General features: G+C 37.9%; 1 protein-coding gene across 1 annotated transcript in view; it reads left to right on the top strand.

Annotated features, from left to right (window-relative positions):
- The window catches only part of LOC139979900 (glutamate receptor 2-like), a 36,058-nt gene extending 16,552 nt beyond the window's left edge, over positions 1-19,506 (top strand). The window contains exons 3-18 of the mRNA XM_071991111.1: positions 835-1,098; positions 1,743-1,927; positions 3,527-3,580; positions 4,878-5,033; positions 5,837-6,001; positions 6,416-6,520; positions 7,660-7,890; positions 8,788-8,988; positions 9,581-9,829; positions 11,084-11,253; positions 11,892-12,087; positions 13,361-13,617; positions 14,056-14,161; positions 14,963-15,097; positions 16,222-16,329; positions 16,830-19,506. Coding sequence (XP_071847212.1) covers positions 835-1,098; positions 1,743-1,927; positions 3,527-3,580; positions 4,878-5,033; positions 5,837-6,001; positions 6,416-6,520; positions 7,660-7,890; positions 8,788-8,988; positions 9,581-9,829; positions 11,084-11,253; positions 11,892-12,087; positions 13,361-13,617; positions 14,056-14,161; positions 14,963-15,097; positions 16,222-16,329; positions 16,830-16,889 — 2,642 coding nt within the window. The 3' untranslated portion in view covers positions 16,890-19,506. The remainder of the gene's footprint in view (positions 1-834; positions 1,099-1,742; positions 1,928-3,526; positions 3,581-4,877; positions 5,034-5,836; positions 6,002-6,415; positions 6,521-7,659; positions 7,891-8,787; positions 8,989-9,580; positions 9,830-11,083; positions 11,254-11,891; positions 12,088-13,360; positions 13,618-14,055; positions 14,162-14,962; positions 15,098-16,221; positions 16,330-16,829) is intronic.
- The last annotated feature ends 593 nt before the right edge of the window (positions 19,507-20,099 follow it).

The following is a 20,099-nucleotide window of genomic DNA, read 5'->3' as shown; positions in this document are numbered from 1 at the left end:
GAAAATATGCTACGTTGCAAAAATTGACAACGTCCATTCATGCGTCACGTATACGGTGGTTGATACCCAGGCCAAAATCAACAGCCTCATGAGCAGTTCATTGTCGCTTCGACATGAGTGCAAGTTAATACTGATAGAATCAGTCAGTTTGCGTAAAGTGTGCAAAACCTTCCAGGACTTACCACGGAGCTAGACTGCTCCTATACTAACCCCAAATTCCACTGTATAGTTGGTCTGTTTAAAGAATATGGAAAGCAAATATTTTATATGTTTTCCTCATTAAACATGATTGATTGCTTTAATTCTCTTTAAGAAATACAGCAGTAATTCATTTATGCGTCGCAATGCACGTAGGACTCATCCATGCGTTACGAGCACCTATCCCAGATATGGAAATTGAATTCGCGATTCACACTTCTCTAATTTGATTTATCACAAGGCGCCTTTCCAAGCGTTATTCGTTTGAATACAACGGTTTGGTCGAATAGAATGTAAGTATCGAATCGCCGTAACTAACCTACCCATACTTTAGAACAAGAAGCACATCCTTCCACAGGAGGGGGGGGGGGGGAGAGGGGGAGCCAGGGTTTAAGGAGGTGCAGTTATAACCTATTTTCTAAATAGCCCAAAAAATTCTGACATTTTTCCTTGGGGTGGGGTGGTCTGGGCTTGACATTTATTTTTTTCCGTTTCGCGGGGGGGGGGGCGGACTGAAAATTTCAATACATATTGTGAAAATCATTATTCCCGCTTTGTCAAATAAGAGTCCTGTCTCACGTTTCTTTTGTTTGTTTTGTCTTAACTCATATTTTTGTTCTTTCGTTCTGTCGACAGTTTGCCGGAGTTTTAGTGATCGGATCACGCTCTTGACTGGTGAGACCAGTCTAGAATCTATCAATTCAGTCTTCTCTTTAGCTAATGCCCATCTGACGACCTTTGTGACTACCAGTCACTCCAAGGAGGAAGCAGGTGTCCTACGGAACGATTTAAGAGACGATTATTTTGTCTCCATGAGACCTTCACTTACTAAAGCCTTGGTCGATCTATTAAAGCACTTTCAATGGTCAAAGTTTGCCTATATTTACCAAGATATGAATGGTAATTAATACGAAAAGAAATGAAATTAAAAACACTGTATCATAATAAGTGGGATCTTAAGTTTTTTTCTTTCTCAAATAAAACAAAATATGAAGAAAAAAATAATATAAAATTGTAGAAAAAAAGCACAAAAATGTAAGAGAACAAAGAAACGCCTTTTTATGGAGTGAAGCGACATGAATGGAACGACTTGTCAAAATTTTGAAACATGAAATTTGAGCTATCCAAATATCTAATCCTACCACAATGTATGTTCGATCACTCAACCTGTTTCTTTGATGGAGAAGTATAGTCTAAACCCACAGAATCCATGACTTTACCACTTCTGTCCAATATTGAAGGGAAGAAAAAACTTCTCCCAATTTAAGTTATTTCCAAGAAAAATGCACATATTGCCAAATCTTTTAAATTTAATTTTATTCTGAGTTCTTATTATTTTTTTTTCTGAAGCTAAGCTTTTGAGGAAATTTAGTGAATATGTCTGCTCAAAATATGCGATATTATCCTTTATATGCTCTCCCAAAATATGCTTTATGATAGCACTGAAACTGGGTAAATTTTATTTATTTATTTATCTATAGTTATACAGCACAACAGAAGCGAAATAACAAATTTGTTGATTTTATATATATATATTTTTTTAGGAATTCAGAGATTTTATGCCTTAACCAAGATGCCAGAGTTCAAACATCGGAGGTATGATGTGGTCCTGAAACGAGTTTCAACCTCAGAGGAAATCCTGGAGACGATGTCGGAACTAAGAAAGACCTCAACCACTCGAATGATCATAGACGTGGATATAGAAGGAATCAATTCAATCTTGGAACAGGTAAAATTGGGGACACGGAAAAGTTTGGGGTTGGGGTGGGGTGGAGGTGGGGGCATATGCGTCGGAATGGAGCATCCCCGGCTGCGTAATTTTTTTTCCTAGGAGGATTAGGGGCAATTATCATATATAGGCTTATCCAGGCCCTCGCGCATGCGTGTTACTCGTAAAAAGTTGATGGCTAGTAGTAGTACATACATTGTGTGCTACGCGATTCACGTTGTGCGCATGTATACGTATATGCGTTCATGCAGCGGTGGAGACCTGTTCGACTGATAATCCTTGCGCCAATCTTCGACGGACATTAATTTAATGGTTTGGTTAATGTTAATCTGCTAGCCTACATTACATGCATTTCTAGCTTCACGGTAAAAATTACGCTCCCCGCCGGCTCTCACCTCGCTGTCCTGCATATATGAGGAACATTTTAAGGAATGTTTACCTTGTTCCCTCTGTCAAAAAAAGAAGGCACAGTGCCATTATGGTAGGCGGATGCGTCCTGGAGCAGGAATTTAATCCTGGCATTCTCAATCCTCACTCCTCCACACTGCATACATAATAAGAGGAAAATGTTGACAATTTGTGTTGTTTTGTTTTTCTCTGTCGTCTTAAAAACACGTGTGGTTGGGGTACACGAGTGAGGGTATAGAGAAAGTATAACTGCCCCCACCCCCCATCCCCCCCATATGAGGGAATGTTTTGAAAATGTTTTTCCCTGGCCTCCACCCCCTGCAACATAAAATATATAAAACTTTTTTTACGAAATGAAAATATATATATATGTTACCCTGGAAGGTCGTTTTTAACTTACATTGTACTCAACTACAATCGAGATATTACCATAGAGACATGTAGCCAACCGGTAAAGTGTCATAAATATATGCCAAGTTTCCCCTTCCTACCCCCTCCCATAATTATTTTGTTCTTCAGAAATTAAACGTATTGTAAAAGTATACAAGTATAGTGGAAGGGGTGGCGGAAATCAATCTAGTAGAGTTTACTCATGTAACCCCACATCACATCACACATCCCCCCATCACCCTGGGGTAATCCCGCATCACACCCCGTCACCCTGTCACACCGGGGTAACCCCACATCACATCACCCCATCACCCTGAGGTGACCCCACATCACATCACACGTCACCCTGAGGTAACCCCACATCACATAACACATCACCCCGTCACCCTGGGGTAACCCCACTTCACATCACCCGTCATCCTGAGGTAACCCCACATCACATAACACATCACCCCGTCACCCTGGGGTAACCCCACTTCACATCACACGTCACCCTGAGGTAACCCCACATCACATAACACATCACCCCGTCACCCTGAGGTAACCCTACTTCACATCACACGTCACTTCGTCACCCTGGGATAACCCCACTTCACATCACACGTCACCCTGAGGTAACCCCACATCACATAACACATCACCCCGTCACCCTGGGGTAACCCCACTTCACATCACCCGTCATCCTGACGTATGGTTGTATAAACTACAATATTGTATTGGAGTGGAGGATGGTTACTTCTTACCCTTGTTTTGCTATTTTTTATTTTGTTATTTGAAATATTTATATTTATATTTTTACAGTTGCAGCAACTCGGAATGGTAACATACCAATACCATTACATAGTGACAAACCTGGTAAGTCTCCTATTTGAATTTGGTTTATTCAGTAATTAAAATAGAAGAAATCGTTTTGAAAGCATTTCTCATTTTTATTTTTACCCCCAAGATATTTGTATTGAGAAGTTGTATACTGACTTAAACCTTCCAATGCGACACACGCATATAGTCTTAATAGTGGTATATATATATATATATATATATATATATATATATATATATATATATATATATATATATATATATATATATATATATATATATATATATATATATGTTGCTTGGTGTACTGTTATGACTGCAAGCCGTAATATCAGTAATTCCGTCAATTTCCCATACCTTGGATTTAAGACATCAATTATTTCAAGAGCGTTATGCCTCGAAATCCCCTTCGTAAACCCCACATTCTATAATGTTTGCAAACTCATACAGGACGCTACAGCACTGAAAAACGAAATTTACTGACAGAGATAGAGACAAAAATGACATATGGTTTAATCAATTTTGCGATAGATTTGTACTTTTTGAAGTTCTAAGTCGTGTGATATCCACACGTTTAGTTGAATGGATCTCAGTCCCTATATAACAATCTACTTGTTGGCTTCTTCTAATAAGTGTCATTCACCGTTTTTTGATCTACTACAGGGAAAAAATATTTTGTGTCCCACAGAATTCTGGTAATGTCAACTAATATAATAAGGTTTCAGGAATTAACTATTTTCGTTTCTATTAACGTTCGGTTATAATGACAAATGTTTGGAACACTTTCAACTGAAATAGCAGTTTCTTACAAGGCAGCACGAATTCTTCATGCATAGAACAGAGGCCTGATGACTTATACGATTCTCATACCGTGAAAAGGTGTCTGTGTCTGTTTACATCATAAAATATGAATAAACATAACCAGCTGTTTGTTTCAGGCAACCTTCAGTGAATTACCTACCTTCCTTAATTTTTTCTGGCCGTTGTTTTCAAGATAAAATACATAGATGTGACGAACTGGAGCCGCTATAGACGGAAAGAGGGAGGGGATAAGGTAGAGGGGTGTGGGGTGTGGGGGTGGGTTAAATGAATGAATGGAAAATTCGGTTACTTGCTAAGAATGTTGTTGAAGTTTTTTCTTTTCTATTTCACGATTGTTTTACTCTTTCACTATTTTGAGTTCCAAATGTTGCACAACATGAGTTAACATCTATAACAGTTTTGGTTGGACATGGACTTGATTCAAACACTTGACCATTATACCATAATACTAAATGACAATGTCTATTCAATAAAAGCATGATTTTTTTTTGTCACCCTTTCGTCTATACAGGATTTGGTCAAAGTGAATTTCAGTGAATTCAAAGTCGGAGGCATGAACCTAACTGGGTTTAATATTATCGATCATAAACATACGAGATACGAGAATTTTACCAAATATTGGAACAAAGAACGGCAAAAGCAAAACAAAACAGCAGAAATGATGGACGTGAGTTTTCTTGCCATTACATGTAATTTTCATTTGAGGGGGCAGGGGGGGGGGGATATCCCGTGAGGATCAGTGCAATGCCTAATGAAACCTGTGCAAATGGGTAAGACAACGTGGAGTAAATGGGACCAGGCAAATCCATAGCTTAATACCCCCGCCCCCATACCTGACCACCTGCCCACTGCAATCCCTCCCCTTAGCCATGCATAAGTTTGTTATTGTGCACAATAGCTCCATGCGTATTACGACACTTGGCACGTGGTTGCTAAATACATATACTAGTAGATTAGTGTAATATTGTATCAGTGTATTAGTGTAATGGTATTGCGGTCGGATGTTAAAGTGGTGACGGATGAGGGTTCAATATAAAGGATTAAGGGGGGCTCAAACGTTGAGGACCACTAGAGAGTGTGTGACTTTGATTTGAGGGGACGAATCACAAAGTTATTATTTCTAAACTTTCCGACAAAATTAATCATCTGTGCATTCCGTGGCCATAAAATGCAACATTTGATTTTTGTCTAAAGGAAATTGGGGGCAGTTGGTTTTTTTAGCTTTCAACAAATGTGCACTTGTAATTACAATTTTATGACGTTTACTTCAATTTTAACCCAAAAGGTCATTTTGATATAACACAAGATATGTTTTATGTAACAAAAAGCTACATTATAAATACACAAATAAAAGGGAAAAGGGACATTCTCTTTTACCAATCAGTGGGGCACTTCTCATTTAAGGTATGGGGCACTTTTGAAATTTTGCACAAAAAATATTTTGCTTTTTCCCCCTCATTTCTCACCTAGACGGAAGCTGCCCTTGTATTCGACACCCTCGCCATTTTCAATGAAACCATCTTAGGACTCGGCAATCTCATAACATTACTGCGGCTGCGCAATACCAGACAATGCAATCAAATTTATGACCAAGTAGATCCTGTGGATGACAACATACTGAGGGCTCTTCTACAAGTAAGTTCAAACTGAAAGGTTAATCTTTCTAATCCCAAAGCCGACTTCATGATGATTTAAGGATTAGAATCCTGGTTCCTGAATGCTATTCCATTAAATGACCCCCACCCCACTCCGTCCCCCTCCCATTGTTTGGTGTACTTCGGTGAATGATAGCAATTACTGACAAAGATTACATTGAAATGAGAATTTCCTACCAATTCTTACTCATGTTGTTGTTGATAAAGAATTAATTGTAATTTATTTGAATTGTATAACTATAGGTTTATAGTTAATTATCACAGTTATCTGTCGATAGTACATTGCTATTTTTTTTCTGTATCTCTAAAGAGATTGCGCTCTTGCGGCGACCTCTCTGTCTTTGATAATGATAATGGTAATAACTCATTTGTCTTGTTGTTTCTTTGTTAACAGAGTCAAACACAAGGTATCACAGGGAATGTTCAGTTCAGCGAGAGAGGTGAAAGGCAAAATTACTCACTGAATATAGTTGGTCTATCTAGAAATGGGATTATGAAGGTAAGCAAATATGAAATTTTGGCCATGATTGGGAAAATTTTACTGCCCTAACAATAATTGACATAATACGCTGCTATTGCTTAAAAGAAGAAGTTCCGAGGATGTCTAATTTAATAGATATTATATTAGAGGGCGCTTATCAAAAAAATCCTAGCCGCTAACTGATTATCAGAGGTGTTGAGGGGGCCAGGTCGTGCCCCGGGGACTATGAGAATACCAATTTTTGGGGTTTGTCATCGTTTTTTGATACATTAAAGGGTGTGAAGACTCGCGCTAAAAGAAACGTCTAATGTCGGTAATCTGACCTAGTTTTCCAATGAGGTGTAACAGAAGTGTTAGACACCACCATCGATCCCAGAAAATACACACACAGCTTGCTACCGTCGGTAATTAGACAATATAGTGTACAGTCAGTACATACATCTGCAGTCAATACCAAGAGCACAGTGTACAAATGATACAGCGATGGACATCTCAGGTATATGGCAAGCCATGTGGGACAAACACCGCATAATATATCCGCGTATTAATTCGAATTTATACGCGTATTAATTCGAATATAATATGTGTTGTACATGTGTAAAGTTTCGCTTTATGAAGCGATCTCGCGAGCCCGCCAAAACATTTATCGTTGGTATATATGTACACAGCAAGAGCGGAAATGTGTTTTCGTGTATATTCTAATTAATCCGTGCATATATTGGATTTAATCCCCATATATATTCTATTTAATACGTGTATATATTCGAATTAATACGTGTATATATTCGAATTAATACGTGTATATATTCGAATTAATACGCGGATATATTTGGGCCATATGATTGGCTAATAATATATACGCGTATATATTCCAATTAATACGCGTATAAATTACGATTAATACGCTGATATATTATGCAGTGTTTGTCCCACATGGCTTGCCATACAGGTCCAGCTAAATATAACAAGGTATACCACGTTTCATTACTGTCTGCATGTTGTAGCGACCAGAGAAAACTTCTCTTGCAAGCAACGGAAATTTAACTTTTTCACAGGGCGGCACGCGGTTTGGGGCGAGTCTTCAATGCCTTTAATGAGTCAATTATAACTGGAAAGTCTCATAAAAGTTAACTTTTCTATTTCCCCTTATAATTCAGGTTGGAGAATGGCACTCGGATGAGAAAAGAGGCTTTGAATGGAAAGATAAATGGACCTACGCCAAGCCACCGATGGCGATTGATGCTGAGAACACAACAGAGTTTTGTGAGGCATCATCGCAAAGGAACTGTGGTGAACCAGACATTATCATGTACAGTGCTACGGCCGGAATCTATTCTACATACTCGGATATTAACGAAGATAAAGTACTCCGCATTACAACCGTGGAGGTCAGAATAAAGTTTGAAAGGAAAATAATTATCTAAGGAGGAATGGCGGGGGGGGGGGGGGAGGAGTGGAGGGGGTTAAGCATATCAGGAAAGAAACACTTAATATGAGACATTTAGATACGTGTAAAAGTAAGTTGGCCTGACGTTTCGATCCTAGCAGGATCCTCTTCAAAGGCTAAATGACAAGTAACAGTAACAGAAGAGACAAAAACACGCACAGAATACAGACAGGTTAATGAGCATGGTGAATTCAAAGAGATAAATGTAAGGGGATTAGTAGACAAGGGATGGAGAGAAGAAAGAAACCAACAGGGGGAAGAGGAGAGGTAGGAGAAAAATTTAGATCTGTTTAGATACTATCTCAAGTTCGACCTTATTTGACCCTTTATCTTCAGCCCTCATAAGTGAGAACCAAAAGCATGTTGGTATGAACAAGTTTGTGACGTAGCAATTCTCACGTGGTCAAATCATTTACATATATTACATATTCATAATGTTTTGTTTCGAGTACGTCCGTTCGTCCAATTTACTAAAAGATCAAGTTGGCTATACTCCTATTTAACTTTAAAAAGACGTTTTGTTTACTATATATAAAGTTTTTCCAAAAAAATGAAGGTAATTTTATAATTTAAAAAAAAATAGTTTAACAGTTTCTCGTAGAGAAATTGTGAATGTTATATGACTAATTCCATGGTTTATGGTTATATCTTGAGTGGGTAGTACATGTTATGAGTTATTGTTGTACCATTTTCTGTCAAGTTCCGTTTTATCGTCGAGGAAGGGCACCACTATATATAGTATTGAAAAGTTTATAATTCTAAAGTCGATAGAGTTTCGGTATCAACAGAAATTAAAACAAAAAACTATAAACAAAATTATTATATTCCTAATTAATAGGAACAACCGTTTTTGATGAGGATAGAAGGAGCACAGGAGAAGAACGGGAAAGAATATGAAGGATATTGCATTGATCTACTGGATGAGATTAGAAACATCTTCAACTTTACCTACAAAATTGAGGTTGTACCTGGTAACATCTACGGGAACGAGTTGGAAAACGGTACATGGACTGGTATGATTGGCCAGTTAATGGAACAGGTATACGTGCCCCTTTTTTTGATTGTCTGTTTGTAAGCATAGATCGTAAAAAGATGATAAACTTGTTAAAAATAAAACAATAGAGCAAATAATGTTATGCAAGATGTTACCTCACAGTTTTGCGGCACAATGGGATCTTCTGTATATTCCATACTACCACCATTTCCAATATAAGACTGTTTTCTAACAAACAAGAAACTTCTCTCTTTAATTACATTTGCTTTCCAATTACCAATATTACCAATAGGTGCGATATTTTATGAGGGGGTTGGAGGGTTTGGAGGGGTGGGAGGGGTGGGAGGGGTGGGAAGGGTGGTCACGGTGCCTCTCCACATTACGAATTTACAATTTCTCATTTTTCTTTGCATTGGTTTTCCAATGACTAACACTTTTAAGAAATCCATCTTGCGTTGGGGATATGTTTTTCGGTGCCTCGTCACCCCTTTTCCAGCTTCATTTGATGAATCAATGATCATGCGGCTGCTGTTTTTTTAAAGACAGCAAGTTGGAGCTAGACCCAATCCTAACTCTCTATACATCAACTCTCAACGATAATAATAATATAATCTATTTGCTTCGTTTGTTTATATAGAAAGCAGATATAGCCCTGGCACCTCTAACTATTACGTCATCTCGGGAACTAATCATTGACTTTACGAAGCCTTTCATGAGCTTGGGCGTCAGTATTATGATGAAGAAACCCATGAGTTCTAAACCAGAGGTCTTCTCCTTCCTACAACCGTTATCGTCTGACATCTGGATGTGTGTGGCTTTCGCTTTTATCGGAGTCAGTGTGGTGCTCTTCCTCGTCAGCCGGTTCAGCTCACAGGAATGGTATACCGTAAGTCACCTTGCACATTGCGAACACCATGCACACACCGTGCAAAACAGCGATCATATCCCTATACAGATAGATGGGGACTCGAGAATAGCACCCACCTCCCACCAACCATATAGCTAGAGTTGATACAATGTCAGTGTACAACCAAACATCATGCAAACATCAATCGGATCTCAATCAGCTACCACTGATGGATATCCTGAGAATAAATTTCCCTCATGTAGGTATATTTGGTACACTTTTAGCACCTGCACCATGCCAACACCGATCATATCCCTATACAGCTAGCATAGATGGGTACTTGAGAATAGCACCCCCCCCCCCCCACTACCACATAGCTAGAGTTGATGCAATGTAAGTGTACAACCAAACAGCATGCAGACATCATTTGAATCTCCATCAGCTACTGTACCACTGATGGGTACCTGAGAATAAATTCCCCTCATGTAGGTATATTTGGTACACTTTTAGCACCTGCACCATGCAAACACCGATCAAATCCCTATACAGTAAACCCAGCCGAGTAGACTGAGCTCGCTGTAGTTAGCACTATACTGCACTGTGAGCAGGTAAGTATTATCACCATGCAAACACCATAAAAACACCGATTATACCTCCATAGAGAAAACACTGATGAGTATATCAATATCGCCACAAACACCATACAAACACCGATTATATCTACATAGAGACAACACTGCTGAGTTTATCAATATCGCCACAAACACCATACAGACACCGATTATATCTCCATAGAGACAACACTGCTGAGTTTATCAATATCGCCACAAACACCATACAGACACCGATTATATCTCCATAGAGACAACACTGCTGAGTTTATCAATATCGCCACAAACACCATACAAACACCGATTATATCTACATAGAGACAACACTGCTGAGTTTATCAATATCGCCACAAACACCATACAGACACCGATTATATCTCCATAGAGACAACACTGCTGAGTTTATCAATATCGCCACAAACACCATACAAACACCGATTATATCTCCATAGAGACAACACTGATGAGTATATCAATATCGCCACAAACACCATACAAACACCGATTATATCTGGAGAACATTGTAAGTATGCTTCACCATGCAGACACCCATCATTTCGCTACCAACACAGGCATGTAGTCTATCTGAGTATACCCCTGCGCTAAATGTACATTCGATGCATTCCCAAATCCCGAACATTAACTTTAAAATATTGTTTTGCCTCCCAATATGACAAACCAGGAGGTTGTACAAACCAACGGACATCGTTGCAGTATTCCAAGACCCATTGACGATCCAAACGCCATGGAACCAATGGGTATTGAGAAGAGGATGAATAATTTCAGTTTTTCAAACAGTGTTTGGTTTTCTCTTGGAGCTCTGATGCAGCAAGGAGGTGATACTACGCCAAGGTACTTTTGACCCAAAAGATATAAAAAAAGTCATACACACCGCAAACATTAAGAGTCGTGATTTATATGTTAACACATATAACATATATATTGAATGATATGATGAAAGTTGTCAAGCCACTATTTCGTAAAGTCCGTTACTTCAGAATATCAACATTTATTGAATATATGGACGTCTAGATGATAGAAGCGGGGGTGGGGAGGGGAACGGGTGGACATGCCCTCCCCTACATTTTCAGTAAGCTAACGTATTTCTTTCCCCCCTCCACTCATCTCAACACTTACGGTGGTGTGGAGCCCTTAACATAACATCACTAAATAATGTCCCCTGCCTTTTGGACGACACTGCTTAGATATTTTTTCTAACACCTGCACTCCCACAAAAGCATCCCCACACTGCTCTAAAATCAAGTGATTCAAAGTGTGTTTAGTGAGCTTGTTAAATATTTTGGTGGTTGGTGAACACTTGCCCATTAACAAGATTTTTGCCCACCTCGCTTAGGATGGAACTCAGTTAGACTTCCATGTCAATTACCATGACTCCGTCGCCATCAACAGTACCCTCACCCCAATCACATCCCACTTTGAAAACCAAACCGAAGCCAATAATTTAAACCCAAAATTATTTCTTCATACAGATCTCTGGCAGGACGAATTGTCGGAGGGGTATGGTGGTTTTTCACTCTGATTTTGATATCGTCATACACCGCCAATCTCGCCGCCTTTCTAACCGTCGAAAGAATGGAATCGCCGATTAACAGCGTCAAAGAACTACAAGAATCTGACATAGATTACGGAATTCTGAGAACGGGAGCCACGTTTCAGCTATTTGAGGTGAAGCGAAATAAAAGTGAAATGAAACATCAAAAGACAAATTAACGCACTAATTAACGTTTTCCTCAGTCCGTCTATATATATTTAACCATGGATTTTGCCTTAAATAATTTTTACTTTACAATCGATTGGCTACATTTGTTCATATAAAAACAGCTTTTGGTGTTTTGTCTGAATTGTTTCTTTCATAACGTTCCCAAGTTTGTAATAACAAAAAAGATGCAATTAATCACAGGCGAGACCCTTCAACATTATGTTCACGGCAAGAAGGTGAATGAACGATATTTGGCTAAGATCATGTGTAGTATCTATTCCCTTTCGAGGGGAATGGTGATGCACACCTGACGATGATCACACAGTCACAGTCCCGATGCAAGGGGACTGGGTTGAGAGCGGATCAGTCGTTCAGTAGTTTGGTTTTCGTGCCCAGGTTCTTTCCTGGACGACTTTTTCTTAAAAAGTATTATTCAATTGTTCCATGAGCCACATTTCGTCGCCTATACACGTTCTCATATTAATATTACAATCACATGTAAAACGGAACATATTTGCAAAATTTTCAAAATGGTCGACGTCAATTTCATTGCTCTCAATAAACTTGACTTTACATGCAAGGCAAAGAACTACATTGTATTGGATCTCAGAATCGAGTATAGCTTCAAGGAAATATGAAAACCAAAACTAAATAAAAATGGAACAGAAGGCTGCTTGAAGCGATCTAACCACACAAAAGAAGACATGAAGGAGCTTGTTGACCCCTGAAGCTATCTACGTCTATTATATATTTAGTGGTAGTAAAAATGATAAAACATTATCAAATCTTCCTGCCATAAAACAAGCAAGGATAAATGACTGACTGCCAATTTTCACAATATGTCTTTTTTATCTTATACTAGATACCAAAATAATTAGCAGCAAAACGATGCGAAATTGAATTACACTCTTAGTTCATATCAATCCTCATACGTAATGTGTATGATTGCCAAATTGTACCAATTACCAAAATCAATGACAAATTACTACTTTGCAACTGTTATTCACTTCTCAGTCGTCTTGGGGTTTGCTTCAGGTTTTGAATATTTGAGCATATTATGTCACTAAAAGTGACGAGGTCACTAATGTCAAGCGAATCTATGCCACGAACTCATTTGGTCATTTTTAACTCAATTAATGCATACCTTTCTGGATTGAATCTGTCGAAAGTGTGGATGATCATTTCCTATATATAATGAAACATTATGATGTTTTTTTTTCTCTTTTCCTGTTTTTGAAGCAATCGGAGATTCCTCTATATCGAGATATGTTCACATATATGCAAGCACACACGGAAAATTATAAGGACAGTAACGAGGACGGTATAGCAGAGGTACGTCGTAGGAACGGCAAGTACGCATTCTTGTTGGAATCTACCATCAACGAATACGAGAGTCAACAGAAGCCATGTGATACAATCATGGTACCGCAACATCTCGACTCAAAGAGCTACGGGATTGGAATATCGAGAGGGTACGAAGGCTTTGAGGTACTGAGGTGAGCCGTTGTATGATCTTAAGCACTTTCGGCTATCTTGAGAATTGAGAATTGAGACTTGATTCCAGATGCTTAAACATGTTGCATTCCTTTCAGTGGTCAGATTGTCGGTACCATGAAAGTACTACGTTAGCCTCATATCCCGTCTGATTCCCCTTCTCATCTGCCCCCTCACCCCAACCCACCCATCCATTACCCCTCACAAGAGCAAAGAGGTGGTCTATGTTACCTAATTTGTCCAACAATTAAGTGGAAGCAAATTAATCTTTGGTTTCAATGCTTAATAGTCTTTGTGGTTGAACACCTTGCTACGTTCTGAATACATCTGAAGTGTCATTTTGTGACGTCATAATACGAGCATTTTTCGTTTTATTATTACACAGTTTCATGTAGATTTTACAAAGATTCTTTGTAAATTTTTTTTTTTTTCCATTAAAGGGATCAATTGACACTAGCGATTTTACAGCTCAGAGAAGATGGAACGTTGGCCAGGTTACGTAAAACCTGGTGGTTTGATAAAGGCAAATGCCAAGAGTCAGCTAAGGTATGTGGAGAATACTAAACGTCACAGCATATTGTTTGTGTGACCAGGGAGTTGTTGTTCCATAACAACTCCCTGGTGTGACCCAATGCATAGGCTTGATCAGTTTGTACTGTGAATAAGAGACAACCGTAAGTCAGTAAAAACTGAAGTGTGTTATAACACCGTAACACATGTTACACCTGTCCGCACCCAAATGTACATGACTTGATCAGTTTGTACTGTGAATATACGAGACAACCGATAATCAGTATAGAGAGAAAAGGGTGTTATGGGTTCATGTGCAAAATACACATACGGCTTGAATCTCTTATATTTGCTCAAATAAACCCATAACGGCCTGGGGGTATGACGTAATTGGTAGTCATTGTTCTTATGCTTGTACGTAGTCAAAGCATCTGCTTAATCCTTAGACAGCATATACTTAGACGCCGTACAGCAGTTGTGTGTTATTAAATCGTACAATTTCAAATTTTGCTACAACACGGATAAACAATATTGTTGGTTTCAGTCGCTCACTTGGGAATGAGAGGGGATGTGTGGTAGGGGTCAGGTGGGGTGGGCTCGGATTGGCATGGGACAAGGATGTTACAAAATATATACCTTCAATGACCGGTTCAAAAACACTTATTGTACTTATATGGTATGGGGTTCCATCCTAAATTTCTTTAATTTCCGGTAATATAGACATGTGTTATGGAATCACAGTTGACGTGTTTTATTATAACCACATCTCGGTTGGCACAATTTAGGTTGAACACTTTTTCCTTATATTATCTTTCTTTTTTTAATTTTTTTTTACAGGACAATGCTAGCGCTCTGAGCTTAAGTAACGTTGCAGGAATCTTTTACATATTGATAGTTGGACTAGCAGCGGCGCTCCTTATTGCGATTATAGACTTTTATTGGAAATCAAGAAAAGACGCAAGCAGGGACAAGGTAAACTGGATTCCAGTATACTCTTACATTAAGTGGTTTACATTATAAAAGTAAAAAACAAAAATCTTAATTCTCACCAAGTGAACAGAATCAATCACTTTTTATCATATAAAGCTTGTCATAATTCAATTTAATACGTTTTAACTTTTTTTTCAAACCGTTTATGTAATGCTTGGATGCAAAATATTTTAAAAATTTATAAGTATTTTTTTTTATCTTTGTATTTTTTTTAAAATTTATATTAACAATTTCAAATGTCTATTAGTATATATTAATATATAACACAATACATGTAATAAATGTATATAATAAAATATGGATGTTACTGTGATATGTATGGTTACCCATTATTAGTATTGAAACAATACAAGGAAGCATTATAAACTTCCGTTTATGTATTTCAATGGATATACTATCATTAATAACATATCTCGAACTAATAAAATCAAAATCATGAAATATATTTGTGACTTTGTTATTTTGGTAGTTAAATTTTGGTTAGGTTTGCTATTTTCTGAAATAGCAAATTTGTTCTTTCTGAAATAACTTTGAAAATTCAATCGAAAAGAAAGCTGAGGAAACTGGATGGTATAGACAAGTTTACATTGTTGGTCGCCAAAAATTCGAAAGACAAAATACTTTGTGGATATTTGTGGGAAAAGGGTAAAAAATATTGAACATAAATGATATCAAAACTTGCGAAATATCACATCAGTTTTTGCAACTGAGTACCTTTATTCCTCAGGACAAAAATGTCCAAATGTACAGGGGATACACCCTCCATTAGGCCTCTTTCACAGGCCGAAGCATTAGCCACTAAAGGACCATCAACACATGATCGCGATGAAAAGAGGGGTCACTAAGCAAAAAACCGGTTGCTTTATCAGAAGAAAATATGGTAGCCATGGCTAGCAAACATGCCTTTTTGGTAGCCTAGATGATTCGTGAGAATTTACCCAATGCACTTCATAGAAACTTGTCCAAATATAATTTCTGTAATTCGAAATTATATGTATATGATTTTGTGCTCTTGGGATAAGGAGGAGGGAGGATTTGGGAGTATCGACAAGAAAAAAGGGAGAACCATAACATTGTAGGTATTTCGAATTTATGTTTTTCTATAGATCGGACTAGTAAGGGCCATGAGAAATAAGGTGAGAGCTTCAGTCACAGGCGAACGTGGATTTAGACCGGTCCCCGTACTAATGGAATCCGTTGCATCAAGTGGTAAAGTAAGTATACTAGGCTATTTTATACCTGTTTCTGATATAGGAACATTTACGTCATCTTCCACAGACGTAATGCTTAGATCTCTAATGTAGGTTTGCAGGAGATGCATATATGACTTGGTGGTGATTTACTGATACGTCTTAGCTATCTGTCCTCGAGTATAGCAGGCTTGGTGTCTAGATAACTGGGCAGCTTTGTCAAACTGAAAATTTTTACAAAAACTAAACCTTACTCACGACAAACGTCATCCATTCTGGAATGGTTTGTTGCCAAATAAGTTTCCAGTATTCATCAGTTTTTCCTTAAATACAAGTCATTTAAAAAGAAAGACATGATGTCTTCTACTAGATCAATTACCAATGCGATTGGCCCACCCAAAAGAACAGAGGGTTGTTAGAGTATGTTCTTTGCCATACATAAATAAATGTTATTTTGCCTTGCCAAAAAATTGTAATTAATTCAATATCTCCTCTTATTTCTTTACCTTACTTGTTTTCTGTAGAGTCTTCCAGGAGAGAAGAAAGATTTGTTGAAGCGAGAACATGGTCAAACAGATGTGTAGAAATGACTAAGATAAAGTGTTTTTCATACGAGCAGGAATGAAACGATCATTCAACTGCTATTGTACAGGTATACAGCGATCCTCCCATTTTCGGAGACGATATGGTGCGATGAATTAGAAAAGGGAAGCAAATGAAGACATGGCCCAGTTCCGCGAAATGTAGCGATTGGGAAGTTCGGCTCTCCGCAGACCAAGAGAACTAATTTATTGCATCCCAAGTCTTCCCGTCTTCGACATGCAAACACAAAGATGCACATAATTGTGCTACAACTCGTTTTATTGGAATACTTTTTATGTTCCAAATGGTCCACAGTGGTGTATGGCGCAGTTATGATGGTGGTTGGGAAGATGAGATTATTTACAGATATAAGAAGGTTGAGCCAAATTTTTCGAAACGAGCAGATAGTGTACCCGTTCCCCCTCCGTGGTACTAAGAAGCTGGCTATGGTGTCTGCGTAGAGCCTAGCCACGGGAATCGAACAACACGATGCATTCTCAGCCCCCACCCCAGTAGACCTATCCTTTACATTGGGATTGTAATCACGTGATCATGACGGCGTTATACATCAGCCGTTTCCACGAGCGCATTCGAAACTATAGAAAGGGAATAGAAACTGCACTTACAGGACTAAGAGCGATCAACAACAGCGTAGGCTGCTGTGTATCTGCGTAACTCATTTACTATGGCCACTATTTCAAAGAAGATGACTTTACCGATGATGGCGTTAACTAATGAGTCCTCAACAGAGGACATTATAGCAGTATACTCGCTGTTTGATTTCTTACATTGTAAGGAGATTGTTTGAAAAAAAAAGGAGACAACGAATAAAACGAACTCCAGTATCAAACTGGCTCAATGCAATTCACAATAGCAATTCCTTTGGACACATCATTATTAGTAATATGTGTATAGTATATGGATTTGTGACGTCATATAGAGAAGCAACCAATCACCTTTACGCAGATCAGTATGACAGTTAGATCATGTGCGTCTGGAACTTACATTGCTGTGCAAAACTAAATAGTTTTGATCAAATGTATATCAGTCTTTAGCATAAAGGTATAACTAAACCAACAACGTAATAGTAATATATAATAGTAACGTTGTTATTGTAGCTAAATACAGATGTTTGAGTGTTTATCGGATATTCAGTATAATATGTATACATGTTAATGTAACCAGTATGACATTTATCTAGTTTGGTCAAAATGTTGTCAAACAAGCTTATTTCTTATTTTTACACCTAAACTACCAAAGGTATTTTATTTAATCAGTCTGAGAAAGCCACGGCTTCGGCAAGTCCTCACAGACAGTGATCGCATTGCTTTATCATCATGTATATGTAGCTGTTCATTGCAGAGCGAAACACCGATCAGTTTTATCATCACATTGTAGCATATTACTGTTCATTGTAGAGCGACACACTGATCAGTTTTATCATTATGCAGCGTATAACTGTTCATTGTAGAGCGAAACACTGGTCAGTTTTATCATTACATTGTTGCATATTACTGTCCATTGAAGAGCGAAGAACTGATCAGTTTTATCATCACATTATAGCATATTACTGTTCATTGCAGAGCGAAACACTGATCAGTTTTATCATTACATTGTTGCATATTACTGTCCATTGAAGAGCGAAGAACTGATCAGTTTTATCATCACATTGTAGCATATTACTGTTCATTGTAGAGCGACACACTGATCAGTTTTATCATTATGCAGCGTATAACTGTTCATTGTAGAGCGAAACACTGGTCAGTTTTATCTTTACATTGCACATGCAGCATATTACTGTTCATTGTAGAGTGAAACACTGGTCAGTTTTGTCATTACATTGCACATCCAGCGTATAACTGTTCATTGTAGAGCGAAACACTAATCAGTTTTATCATTATCTTGTAGCCTGTAACTTCTCACATACAGAGCGAAACACTGAATGGTTTACAAACTAGTGTACAAACTAGTGTACAAACCCGAACACTATTTTTAATTTGGCGGGACCTTGTCTGTTAATAGAGAGATCATATAATTATGATGTGCAACAAAATCAAAATGTTGCCAGATAGCTTTTAGTCTTATTAATGTATACCAGAAGACAATTGCATCCTTATTAGAACAATATAAACATAAAACCTTGAGAAGTCAATTAGCGGATGAACTGTATTGTGTAAGGGTTGATAATATCATTTTATTTTGAGAGGGGCGGTGGGGACATCCCCCCCAAATAAATCAAAATACTGTATTAAAAATAGTCTGATGGTTTAAACAATTCCATAAGCTATTTTTTGTGTGTGCATAAGTCCCTAGTTTGACAACTCAATTTTATCAGCGTTGTCTCAATACCAAAGTTTGAAATGTTTTTACATGTTCTCTGCATACCATATAGCAGACCATTAACTTTAACTGTCCAAGGATCACAGCAAAGGTTGTGTTAATAGACGCAAACCCAGCCGTTACCTTTACTTTAAATCATAGAGATGTTTGCAATGAAGAAACTGCTGGACACGAGATGAAGAAACTATCTTGGTCGATATCATGATATTAAAGTTGTCTCAATGGACTGCCATTTTGTCAATGTGTGATGTCATAGTACCAATAGATGGTGAAACAGTTTACTTGTCGTTTGTTTTTCCGTTGTGTCGAGTTTTCAAGAAGAATCTTATTAACCACGTGGTCAATTTAAAAACAACGCAAAGAGCTTTATAGTTTGGAAACAAAATTTGGCAAAACCCAAATATCTATACCAAGGATAATGAACAATAGAGAAAAATAAAAACATCGACACATTTTAAGTACAAATGATGACGCGACGGAGTCAACTTTAGACTTGCTCAAGTCACCGATGCTGTCATTAAAATCCACGATACCTACCAAAACAGTTTCAGATTTCACTTGTCCATTAGAATGAGTTGTCTTTTATAATTTGATCTATTACATAGGTTAAATGATGATCCTTGGGTTTTTGTTTTGCTTCATCACAATATGTTTGTGTCGGTGAGATGTACTGAGAGGGTTTATCTTATTACCGTGTCAGCATTTACAACGAGGGACATACCAACACACTTTCATAGTTAAAGGTTGTGGAAATTTACCAGTTTGGAATCACTGTGTGTTTCTATATAATAGGCTTTACTGTGTTGGTCGACGTGTATAGGCTAATACAGCCTAACAGTATAGAGTGGAATAAATGATTCTGTATTGGTTAC

The sequence above is a fragment of the Apostichopus japonicus genome, chromosome 14 (genome assembly GCF_037975245.1).
Source record: "Apostichopus japonicus isolate 1M-3 chromosome 14, ASM3797524v1, whole genome shotgun sequence".
NCBI lineage: Eukaryota > Metazoa > Echinodermata > Holothuroidea > Aspidochirotida > Stichopodidae > Apostichopus > Apostichopus japonicus.
Note: the sequence above shows the minus strand (reverse complement) of the source record. Positions and strands in the feature narration are given on the sequence as shown.